The sequence below is a fragment of the Sorex araneus genome, chromosome 2 (assembly GCF_027595985.1).
Source record: "Sorex araneus isolate mSorAra2 chromosome 2, mSorAra2.pri, whole genome shotgun sequence".
Lineage (NCBI taxonomy): Eukaryota > Metazoa > Chordata > Mammalia > Eulipotyphla > Soricidae > Sorex > Sorex araneus.
Window position 1 is genome coordinate 221,848,155 of NC_073303.1, and position 13,345 is coordinate 221,861,499.

General features: G+C 34.0%; 1 protein-coding gene across 1 annotated transcript; it reads right to left on the reverse strand.

Annotated features, from left to right (window-relative positions):
* Window positions 1–3,513: 3,513 nt before the first annotated feature.
* Window positions 3,514–4,455, reverse strand: LOC101551533 (olfactory receptor 6C1). The gene has a single exon (XM_004601858.2). It carries the CDS (start codon window positions 4,453–4,455, stop codon window positions 3,514–3,516), a length of 942 nt encoding a protein of 313 aa, XP_004601915.2.
* Window positions 4,456–13,345: the final 8,890 nt, after the last annotated feature.

Here is a 13,345-nt window from a genome sequence, read left to right on the forward strand (position 1 = left end):
TGATGTTGTGGTGGTGGTAAAATATTGAATGTAATAAATTTTATGAACAACTTTATAAATAAAATGAAATAAAATGTGAGTAATAAATTAATATGGCATCAGCTAAAGAAAATCTACTACAAATCATTTACACAGAATTGTCTATAGACCTTGATAAAAGAAGGAAAAGATGGTAGAGCTTAAGCTAAGAGGTCTTACTACCTTAAAAATGTAGTCTGCACACCTTCACAATGATACAGGTAAAGACAGAAAAAATGTTAATAAAAGTTACTATATTCATACCTATCACTGTTATATGTTTTCAAATTTCTTTGCATCTTGGAGTAAGTTATAGCTGGTATTATACCTGATTTATAAGTCAGTAAATAAAGACTTAAAAAATAATGTCAAGTTTGTCAACTATTCTTGTTTGTTTGTTTGTTTGTTTGTTTTTTGCTTTTTGGGTCACACCCGGCAATGTACAGGGGTCATTCCTGGCTCATGCACTCAGGAATTACCCCTGGTGGTGCTCAGGGGACCATATGGGATGCTGGGATTCGAACCTCTGTGCTATCACTCCAGTCCCTGTCAACTATTTTTTTCACATAAAAATTTAATGTCAAATACCATGAATGAAAACTAAGAAATTGTCATAACTTTTCTTTAATATTTTGAATTTGTATCTTTTTGTTCATTTCTGAACTATATCCAGCAGTGTTTAGGGCTTACTCCATGATCCGTGCTAAGAAATTATTTCTGGTAGAGAGAATCTTACATTTTCTACAACCTTTTATACTCACTTTAACAAATTTCACACTATATTGTTAAATGGAAAGCATCTCATAATTATCACTAGATAGAAATAACATTATGTCAGTGTGTAGTCCTTCTCAAGTCAGAAATCATCAGGCCCAAGACCTAATGGCAGGAAGCAATCTAACTAGAGCGTATTTTTTAATCCATAACTCCATTCGACTTTACACACACTTACAATCACACACACACACACACACACAAACATTCCTTGTAAAATACTTTAAGTACTCATTAAGGCTAAGTGGAAAATGTGAAAGCATAAATTAGTAGATAAAAAGAATCTCAATTTTCCGAATAAATGAAAATTATGCTTTATTTAGAAGGCTTTATGTTCTACAAGATAAAATTATTTTGTTTAGGTATAAAATAACTTGGATACATGGTATTTCAAACTAATCAAAAAGTTTCACAGAATCAGAGTGTAGCATCTATAAAATTGGAGAAAGTAAAATGGTTCTATATATCTAGAAGTTATTTTTTCGCTTTCTATAAAAAAAAATTTATGTATATATGACCTATATACTATAACATAAGGCTGGAGCGATAGCACAGCAGGTAGGGCGTTTGCCTTGCACGTGGCCGACCCAGGTTCGATTCCTCCATCCCTCTCAGAGAGCCCGGCAAGCTACTGAGAGTATCTCGCCCACATGGCAGAGCCTGGCAAGCTACCCATGGTGTATTTGGTATGCCAAAAACAGTAACAAGTCTCACAATGGAGTTGTTACTGGTGCCTGTTTGGGCAAATCAATGAGCAAAGGGATCACAGTGATACAGTGATACTAAAATACGTGAATATGAGGTCAGTGGGCCCCCACGGATGGCTTATGTGAGGCAGAGAGGAGAGAGATGGCCACTTTGTCCATATCCATCTCTGCTACCCTATGACCAACTGTGAAGGCTCAGACTGATAAAGTATGCAATGAGCCTCTACACAGCATGAGCCAGCCCCAGTAGATGACTGTCAAGCCCATCTGATTCCCCCTTGATCTTCTCATCACAGAAATTAATCCCACCACTCAATTTCTCAGGGAGCCATGAACTCAGGCTGTAGCAAGGAATCACTTTTTATAGTAAAATAAAGCCAGTTGTAGACTTTACCCAGGATTTCTGGGTCCTTATCCTACCTCACAGAAAAGAATTTCATGAGTAGACGAGCGGTCAAGTAAAAACAGATTTTATTTGGAGGTTTTGAGTAAAGTGAGGAGGGAGAGAAGAGGAGAGAGAGTAACATGCTCAAGAGAGAACATGGGCTTCTCCAAATGCAGAGAGAGCCCCAGTACACAGCTCAAGAGGGGAGCTGAGGTGACACATGTGCTTGGGCACCACTTGTGCCTGTCTATGTAAGCACAAGTAACACATGGACTAGGGCAGTGGATGTGCACACGTCCTTTGTCAAGGTGGCTTTTATAAGTTGTTGTTGTTGTTTTGTTTTTCTTTTTTCCCCACACTGCCCCACATGGGGCTTCTAGCTAGGTAAGAATCCAAGAATCTATTGCTAGGGTGGTTGCCAAGAGGTTGGGAGAGTTGGAAGTGGTTGATAGTCTTCTTTGAAATTCCTTTCCTTGACCTTTGTTCCTGCTTAAGCTTCTCTCAAAGTGGGGGAGGTCTAGCCTTCTAGGGTCTGTGGTACCAGGCTCCTGATCTCAAAAGGTCAGCTCTTTGTAGCCTTGAGGTTGTTGGTTTTATTACTTCCTAGGAAATCCATCTTCATGTGGGCCTTTCCCTGTCTACCTGCCTATGTCAAATGTGTATATAAGATAATATGTATATAGGTAAACCTATATATATATATACATACATATATATATAAAGGTTCTTTGTATATAGGCAAACCTATATACATATTAAGTAGGTATCTATCTTTCTGTCTCTAGATAGATAACTTCATATACATACACATTATTAAGGCATAGGATTTGAAAATATTGAAAGCAATTGACCATTCAATACTTACAAAAGTATATATTTTAATCTATTTTTTATTCATAGATGTTATGTTGAATAACCTACTAAAGTGAGAAAATATTGTTCTTGGTTTTTAAATACAAGCATTTACATTTTGAATAAGTTACATGACATTTCCTTTTTTCCTATAGAGAAATTATAAGATGCTTAAAGAAATGTTCAACAAATGAAAAAATAATAAAATTACATATGTAACATACTAAGCAAAATATTCTTCATTCATAAATGTGTCTCCTTAATCTGGTGATCATTTTCTGTTAAACAAAATTCAGAATAGGTTTTTGGATTATTTTACTTTTCAGGATATTATTAATTAGTAGCATCTAGCCATGTACTCAGAGAAATATCAGAAAGAAAATAAAAAATATAATTTAAATTAAAAGCATAATCTATTAAACAGACGCACTCATAAACTATTAAAAACTGAAATTTGGGGCTGGAGTGATAGCACAGCAGGTAGGGCATTTGCCTTGCGTGCAGCCAACCCGGGTTCGAATCCCAGCATCCCATATGGTACGCTGAGCACCGCCAGGGGTAATTCCTGAGTGCAGAGCCAGGAATAACACTTGTGCATAGCCGGGTGTGACCCAAAAAGCAAACAAACAAACAAACAAACAAACAAAAGTTTTAAAAAAGTTTAAAAACTGAAATTGTACAATGATGATAAGAATTACATCGTTAAAGAGCTTACTAAAATTTTTATGTTTATACTTTTAAAATTAATCTGCAGTGTGTCTAAATTATTTCATTATATCATTTCATTTGTCTGTAGAAGATAGATTTTTTTGCCATATCCATAAAAGCTTGCTTAACTTGTTGATTCCTTAAACTGTAAATAAAAGGATTTAGCATAGGAGCTACTGAGGTGTTTAATATGGCAACTCCCTTGCTCAAAGATACCCTTTCTTGTGCTGAAGGCTTGATGTACATAAAAATGCAGCTGCCATAAGAGAGAGAGATGACAATCATGTGGGAGGAACACGTGGAAAATGCCTTTTTTCTCTGACTAGCAGAAGGGATCTTTAAAATCGTTCTGATGATGTATGTGTAGGAAAGAATTACCAATGCCAAAGTGAACATTAGAGTAAAGACAGCACAAGCAAACCCAAGTTTCTCAAGGAAGTTTGTGTCTGAACAAGAAAGCTGCAGAAGGGGGAAATAATCACAGGTAAAGTGATCAATAATATTAGATTTACAGTAATCCAGCTTTAAGAGCATTAAGAGCGCAGGGAATATAATTAAGAAGGAAGTGAACCACGATGAGAAGACAAGTAGTACACACACTTTGCGACTCATGATTGTCATGTAGTGCAGTGGTTTGCAGATTGCAATGTAACGGTCATAGGACATGGCGGCCAGCAGGTAAAATTCAGTGACTCCCAAGAGAATTAAAAAAAATAATTGAGCAAAGCAATCACTGAAGGAAATGGTTTTATCGCCTGAAATAATAGTACTCAGGAATTTGGGGATACTGACAGTTGTGAATGAAACTTCTAATATGGAAAAATTTCTGAGAAAGAAATACATGGGGGTCTGAAGGTGTGAATCCAGCAAAGTGAGCGTGATAATTGTCAGGTTCCCTGTGATGCTGAGCATGTAAGTAATGAGAAGAAATATAAAGATGACAGCTTGAAATTTTGGATCATCGGACAGTCCCAGAAGAATAAAATCTGCTATTTCTGTATGGTTTCTCATTGCTCAGTGGCTGATTTATTTTTCTTCAGTCAGATCTATGAGAAAAAGTGATATAGAAAATGGAAAATATACATTTTATATCAGTATCATCAATTCGGTTTGGGGTGCTCACTCTACTCAGGGATCACTCCCAGCAAAATTTGGGGGACCATATGTTGCATGTGCCATATCAGCTACACTGTCTCTCTGACTCCACTTTACAGGTTTTTTTTAACAACTTTGTCCCAGTCCATCAGATTCTTTTAATATTGAACATTTCCATTTTCTACTGTGTCTCACGGGACATCAGAAATAATAAAGTCATTAATATCAGCAGCAACTGATGACTGAGATAGAGGGAAGAAAGGCCAAAGGGGAAAAATAAACTAAGCAGATTTAAGACTGGGTTGATTACATTTGAAATCCTGGCAGCTACCTCTTTGTCATAATCATGACCTTTATTCCAATATGTTAGTTCCCTTTCTGTTTAAAATAATAACAATGGGATTAATATCATCATTACATTGAGTAATTTTCTTCTATCAGAGAGATATGTGCTAGCCAGGAAAGTTGAGGGTAATAGTTTAATCGATGCATATTTTTACTATAGGGTACATACTTTTATTTTTTAATTTATTTTTTTTGTCACCTTCAGCAGTGCTCAAGACTTATTCCTAGATCTGTGCTCAGGATTATTCCTGGCAGGATCAGGGGACCATGTAGGAGGTTTGGGGAATTGAACCCAAGTTTGCTGCATGCAAGGCAAGCACCCTGTAAATCTACTTTCTCTTTGGCCCCAGATTTTTATTTTAACAAAATTAATTATATTGTCACAGACATTACCATAAGGAAGAATGAGATTATCTGAGTTTGAATCCTAAATCTTCAATCAGTCCCTGAAACATTTACCACTCTATATTTTATCTATGAATGAAAAATTTGGAAATATATAGAGAAACGTATCTCATAAATTGTGGTAAGCATAGATTGTTTTGAGATAAGAGATGCTTTTTAGTTAATAATATGTGAAGCATTTAGAAAAGTGCATAACATTTAATAAGTAAATCCACTGTCATTGTATCATTGTCATCCTGTTGCTCGAGCAGGCACCAGTAACGTCTCCATTGTAAGACTTGTTGTTATTGTTTCGGGCATATCAAATATGCCACGGAGAGCTTGCCAGGCTCTGCCATGCAGGCGAGATATTTTTGGTAGCTTGCCAGGCTCTCTGAGAGGGACGGAGGAATCAAACCCGGGTTGGCCACAATTAAAGAAAATGCCCTACCCACTGTGCTATCGCTCCAGCCCCTATAAGGTTTAATTCTTTTCTGTAGAGAAAGTGTTCCCTAATAACTGAACTGAAAACCTATGGGATTATTATGGTATGCTATGTAAAAGATTATGTACAGGCCAGACTATGTACAGAAGGTAAGGCAATTGCTTTGCAAACAGCAGACTCCAGTTCAATCCCCAGCATCTCATATGGACCTGTGGTAACGCCAGGAGTAATTCCTAAATGCAGGGCCAGCAGTATACCCTGAACATCAGCAGATGTGCCTCCCAAGCCAAAAATGAATAAATAAAAATAAATAAAAGTTTATATGTAAGTACTAGTAAATAAATATGACACCAGGAAGCTAACAAAAGAATGATCTGAATATACCTCCCCAGTGAGATAAATTACTTGATTATACCTGTCATTCCAGGAAAGTGAATCTTAACTTTGTATTTTCACTTTACGCCGTGGTGCAGAGCTCACCCATTACGGTGCATCTGTCCCTTCACTCCGTCTCTGATGCCGAAACTCCCAAGGTAATTAGTTTCTTTCATCTTCAACTAAGATTCAATGTCCACATTTAAGAAATGCCAGCATATTTGCACTCTTTCAATGTTGCCACAATGGCCACTTCATTGTCCTTTACCTAATTAGTAACACATTTGTGAAAATTATGAGACACATATTAAACAATAGAAACTAAAGTGAATATATTTTAAGAAACAGATTTCAATGACCGAAAATCAGCTCTGAACTTATTCTCACAATGCTGTTTAGTACCCGGTGTATGAGACATGTAAAAGTCAATCTGCACGCATTCTTATCAAGCCATCACACACATAGTGATGAAATTACCTGTGTATTAACTACTTTATGTGTTTCTGGAAGTAGAGTAGATTCTTACTTTCAAACCTATGCAATATAATGCAGTGCCTAAAAAAACTAAAATTAACATATTAAGTAATTAATGTTTGGTATATTTTAAATCACATATTGATAACATACAGTTCTCTATTTGATGCAAAATTATAGGCTATATATTGTGCATATTTCATTTTGTGCAAAATGATTTTTCTTTTCATCAAAAGGTTTAGCTTTATTTATAACAGAATAAATATATATAATAAATATATTAAGACATAAAATATATTTATTTTATGTTTATATATCATAAATATAGTAAGACATCAAATATATTTTCACAAAATAAAGAGGATTTTGTTTGAACCGCAGAGTTAAATTTTGACAGCAATTAATGGTATTGGAAACCTGTGTTCTAAAATTTTTATTATAAAATTAGAAATATATACTCTGGATAAGAACTGAGTGCTGAAAGTAGGTCAAGGGATTGAAACGATAAACTTTCAGTATCTGTATTGGGCAAACCATAATGCCCAAAAGGAAAAGAGAGATAAAGAAGAAAAAAGAGAGATTAAAATAGAGAAAAAGAGAGAGGGAGAAAGAGAAGAAGGAGAAGGAGAAGAAGAAGAAGAAGAAGAAGAAGAAGAAGAAGAAGAAGAAGAAGAAGAAGAAGAAGAAGAAGAAGAAGAAGAAGAAGAAGAAGGAGGAGGAGGAGGAGGAGGAGGAGGAGGAGGAGGAGGAGGAGGAGGAGGAGGAGGAGGAGGAGGAGGAGGAGGAGGAGGAGGAGGAGAAGAAAAGAAGAAGAAGAAGAAGAAGAAGAAGAAGAAGAAGAAGAAGAAGAAGAAGAAGAAGAAGAAGAAGAAGAAGAAGAAGAAGAAGAAGAAGAAGAAGAAGAAGAAGAAGAAGAAGAAGAAGAAGAAGAAGAAGAAGAAGAAGAAGAAGAAGAAGAAGAAGAAGAAGAAGAAGAAGAAGAAGAAGAAGAAGAAGAAGAAGAAGAAGAAGAAGAAGAAGAAGAAGAAGAAGAAGAAGAAGAAGAAGAAGAAGAAGAAGAAGAAGAAGAAGAAGAAGAAGAAGAAGAAGAAGAAGAAGAAGAAGAAAGAAGAAGAAAGAAAAAATAATGAAAAGTGCCTACTGTAGAGGTAGGGGGCAGGGAGGAAACTGAGTAACTGGGAAATTCATGGTAGAAAGTATACACTGGTGAAGGGATGACAGTTGGAACATTATATGACTAAAACCCATTATAAACAAACTTGTATTTGTGTATCTCATAGTGATTCAATAAAAAAAGTTACTGAATTTTTACTGTGATTGAGAATAAATCTCATCATTTCATGTTCCCTTTCTTAGAAAAATATTACTATATCATAATCCTATAAAAATTTTGTTTATGGATTTTAATTTACTGCATTTTTGAATATTTAATTTTCTCTTGTTTCCTGTTAATTTAAACACTTTCTGAATATTACCACACCTTTATTACTTATTAATATTTTTTACAATACTTTGTATGTTTGGGGAAGAGTAGGAGAGAAGTCACTGGGCCACACCTCTGCTGCCCCAGGTGCCACAATCCATCATAGTTCACTTACAATAAGTAAGCCTGTGAAAGAACGGTTGAACACCTGGTGTTGGAGTGAAAATTAACACTTGCATCACTTGAAAGAATGCTAACAAGAAATGATTCAATATCATAGAATTAGAGCAAAACAATCATTTTTATGTGAAAACCTTTTCAAAAATTAAAGCAATCATATTTATCTACCAACAATAAACCAGAAAAATCAGATAAAACTATCATCACTCATTCACTAACTACGCAACCTTTTGAAGTAAACTCTTTTTTAAAATAATAGTATGATTCCTAAAATATTTGTTTTTCCATGGCTGGCAATATTTACTCCAGACCATATGACATCCTGGAGCTCGAACCTAGGGGCCATGTGCATTACTCATGCCCGACCTGTTGTACGTTTGATCGAGACCCTGATTCCTAAACTCTTAATTCACACTATATATTTTCACATAGATTATAAATTTTATCTCCAAACATTAATTTTTATTTTATTTTGCTTTTGGGGTCAGATCCAGTGATGCTCAGGGGTCACTCCTGGTTCTGCACTCAGGAATTACCCCGGGCTGTGATCAGGGGGACATATGGGATGCTGGGAATCGAACCTTGGTCGGCTGCGTGCAAGAAAAACACCCTACCCGCTGTGCTATCACTCCAGCCTCATATCTCCAAACATTTAAATAAACTTTTCAGCCTTTAAAATTATAAATCCTGAGGGGGGGGTTGGCTTTTTGGGTCACAGCCAGCGATGCACAGGGGTAACTCCCATATCTGCATCAGGAATTACCCCTGGCGGTGCTCAGGGGACCATATGGGATGCTGGGAATCGGGCCCCGTCGGCCTTGCGCAAGGCAAACAAACACCCTACCCGCCATGCTATCGTTCCAGCCCTATAAATCCTGGTTAATACTTTACCTTAGAATAATGTTTCTCATGTTTATTTTCATCCATTTTATAAAAAGAACTCTTATTGCTTTTTAACCCTGAAACCAACATCTTTGAAATTCAAATGAAAATTAAAATTGATCCTCCATATTTGTCAATCAAGGTATTAAAATATTCCTCATACTTGTTAAGTCAGATGGCAAGCATTGCCTTTAGTCATTCTGAAAACTCTTAAATACTGCCCTTCCCAAATCCCTACTATTAGGTTACTACTAATAATAGCTATCAAGAAAAACCAGATATTGATTGTTTACTTGATTCCCTAACATGGACTTTATCTACATCAGAAAATATTGTTAGACTAACCAAAAGATATCCCTTTGAGAAATTAATATAACACCTTAAACTGATTTGTGCTGTATTTCTGGTTGTGTGGTTTTAAAGATATTAGTGTTGTGTTATATGCTATTCCTTTTAATGCAACAACTTTGAAAGTTTAGTATTTTCAACTTTATGCTTACTTTCTCTCATCTTCAGTTGAAACTCACTAGAGGTCATTATTAAAATTTCACAAATCATATATACAAAGCAATGAGTTCTGTTGATCATATCAGTCTGTTTCCAATGTTTGAGTTTATTAGGTGTTAGAGTTTAGGTTAATAAAGAAGAGAACAAAAGGCAATTTAATGCTGTAGGGACAAAGAATCCTCAAGAAATCCATTCAGAATTTTTTTAAATTATGTATTCATTTTTGTTTGGGGGCCACATCCAGCTGTGCTCTGGTCTGACTCTTGGATCTGCACTCAGAGATCACTCCCGGCAGTGCTCAGGGTACCACAGGGGACATGTTGAGGATCAAATTGGGTGGGCTGCAAAGTAGGCAAATGCCCTGCCCGCTATACTATCTTTTTTGAATCCTGGAAAAATTATTTCATCATAATTTGTTTTCACCATTTTTATAATAATTTTGAATGTTATTTCATTGAGTGAGTGTGAATAATTTTTACTTATTTATTTCGATGATTATGAAAATATATCAGTGTCCAAAGAGACAAATCAAGGAAAAAGATTATCTGAGTAATATTTAATAACACTTTCAGAAATATTAGTGCTGATATTTATGGGAGTTGTAGCAAATATCAACTTATAATCTCATACTCTAAGTTCTTTTACTAAGCATCTATAATTTAAACGAAGGTATAAGTACCTAAGAATAATAAAATCTAAATGCTATGCATTTATTATTTATAATATTACAAGGTAGAAAGTAGTTGAACTTTACAGTTAGAGAAATAAATATTTAAAAAAATGAATCGCTTATTAGATTTGCTACTTTGAATGAGTTAATTATTTTAGCTTCCTTTATTTATTTAAGTGGAGCTTAAACTTCAGAGTATTTTTGAGATTTAATACTATATATACACATCATTCTATAACCATGTTATAACATGTTTTAAATCATATACTTACTTTTCTATTTTCTGTATTTATTCATAAGTTTGGAGAAGTACATACATGATCACTGTGGTTTTGTCAGAACATTATCATTTAATCCAAAGAAATACCAAATATTTTAATATTTTATTTAATTTAACCATTATGCAATATTAAAAAAATTGTATCTTTACTCCTCAAATAAAGAACTAAGACTCATATTTAAGGTATATAACACTTTATGTTTGTTTGCAAAGTTTGAAAATTCAAATATAACACCAAACTATCTCTCTCTATTCTCTTAAACAATTTCTTAAATATATTTTGTACTTCATTAGAAACACAGATGCAGAGAGAGCAATTCCCTGCCATTATTTAATCAAGAATAAATAAGTTCATGAATAAAAACATAATAACCCTATTTTTGCACTTCAAAAATGCATCTAGTTTCTCAATGCAACTGCTATTCATCTTTATTTAAATTGATCCAAGTTGAGCATGTATATTGTATCAATGAACTTTAGGAGAATTGTATTACCATTTATCTAATGACTTACCTCTGCTTTTCACTTAAGTTCACTGATACTCAAAATTGTTGACGTACAAAATCATGTACTACATATGTATATTTACCAAATTCCATGTCATAATCGAGGAAACTAGCATTTCTGAAAACATGCATACTCTTTCCCATTAAATAATATTGCTTTCTATTGGAACTGTTTTTATCTTAAAATGATCCGTTTTATCCAGAGGGATAAATTTCCTTGATTACAGAGTCCGAAAGAGGCAGTATGAAAGGAGAGAAAAAAACAATTAGATGTCTAAAAACTCTGATACAATTTCTGCAAAAATTATATGTAGACCAAAACTGCTTGGTTTTTTGTTTTTTTTCACCCTGCCATTGGCTCAAGGGGACTAATTCAGTGAATCAAAATTGCTATAATAGGAACATAAACAAAACACTAAGGAATATAAAACATAATACACGTTAGCATTGAGATAGGAAAAGGAAGCTTGGGGAACAGTGCCTAATGAGAAAAAAAAGTAATAAACAGAGGCTGAGAGGAAGTTCAGGGTTAAGATCAGTAAACCCTACTTGAAATCATGGCACCACAGATGGCTCCTGAGTCCAGCCGGAAGTGATCCCTGAATACAGAGTCAGGAGTAAACCTTAAAAACTGTCAGGCATGACCTCCACAAAAGAAGCAAAATAAGAAGCAAAACACTAATATGAATCTTGTTCTTTTAATACAATTGATATTAGCTTAATACTATTTCAGAGAGACATTAGCAGCCAAAAACATTGATTCTTTATGCATCTTTCTACCCAACACTACGCATTATCTTGTGAAGTTGAAATCTATATTACATTAAAATACATATGTTAACTTTTCTTATTAATTTATCTTCAATAAAAATAATTAGTAGCCTAATGTTGCTTGTCTGTAATATTTCCCCATTGCTTACTTTATAGGTCACTAGCAATTGCACTTGAGAATGTTTTGTTTTGAAAGAACAATGCAAATTTTATGAAAAATACACTGATTCAATATATTCCCTGACTATAATACTCTAATATTACTCCAAAATAGGTAATATGTGCTTTTAAAAGTCCATACATTTGTGCTAGTTCTTAATAAATCTATGAAAACTTATGGAAGTTGCATTTTCAAATATATAGAAAACTGAACAAACACAATTATTTTTTAATCAACATTGCAATTTCAAGTATTATAAAGTAAAGCAAAAAGACAATTATTTTTTAATCAGGTTATCATATTTGCTATTATAGTTCAATGTTGTCAAGATAATTGTTCAATATTTTGAGTATAACTTACATATTTGTAATAAAGAGACAATCAAGCTATATTATATATAGGATATTGTATTATATAATAATATGATATATAAGATATTGTACTATATAATGCTATATCCTATATATAGCATATAGTGATTATAGAAAATAAATTATAAGGGTAGCACAGCAGGTAGAGCATATGCCTTGCATGCAGCCAACCGGGGTTCAATTCCTCCATCCCTCTCAGAAAGCCCAGTAAGCTACCGAGAGTCTCCCGAGTGCAAACCAGAGCCTGGCAAGCTACCCACGGCGTATTGGATATGCCAAAAACAATAACAAAAAGTCTCACAATGGAGACGTTACTGGTGTCTGCTCGAGCAAATTGATGAGGACATAGAGAGGACAGTGCTACAGTTGCATGGTACATAGGTCAGCATTAGGCACAGGATAGTTTCTCCCTACTTTTGACATTAAATATAGGTAATAATGTAGACCATATAACGGAGACATAATAAAGATTGATAACATGACTCAAGTTTGGGGTCTCAGGTCTTTGAGAAGTTTTTAAAAGGAAAATAAATATAAAAGTACATGATAAGAGCTTGATAGTACAGATTACAGGCAAAATATAGTCTTTGAAAAATTAAGTTTATTTTATATTTCATCTGAATTTAAGAAGCTTATATTAGTACCAAAAGAAAAATATGTTAGTTGATTAAGACAGTGTCTTAATCTATGTAATACTTAAATTTTATTTAAATATACATTTATTATTTACATTTGCTTGTACATAAATATTAAAATAATTACAAAAATTATTTTTATTCATAATAATAAAAATCTGTATTCTATAGCATCCACTGGTTTTCTATTTAGAATTATAAATCAATGATCACACAGTCTCAAATATCTTGAAAGGAGGGTACAAAATGGCAGTTTTTCAGGTAAAAAATAGCTTAAATAAATTCGTTTTGTACTGCACTTATCTTTGAAATGTATATAGGAGAATATTATAAAAATACAATTCATTTTTTCTTTATTAAATCTTTACAGTGATATTAATTTCAGCTAGCACACAATT

What these genes read in the sequence shown, in the direction of transcription:
- LOC101551533 (XM_004601858.2), bottom strand. Translation starts at nt 4,455, where the DNA reads ATGAGAAACCATACAGAAATAGCAGATTTTATTCTTCTGGGACTGTCC.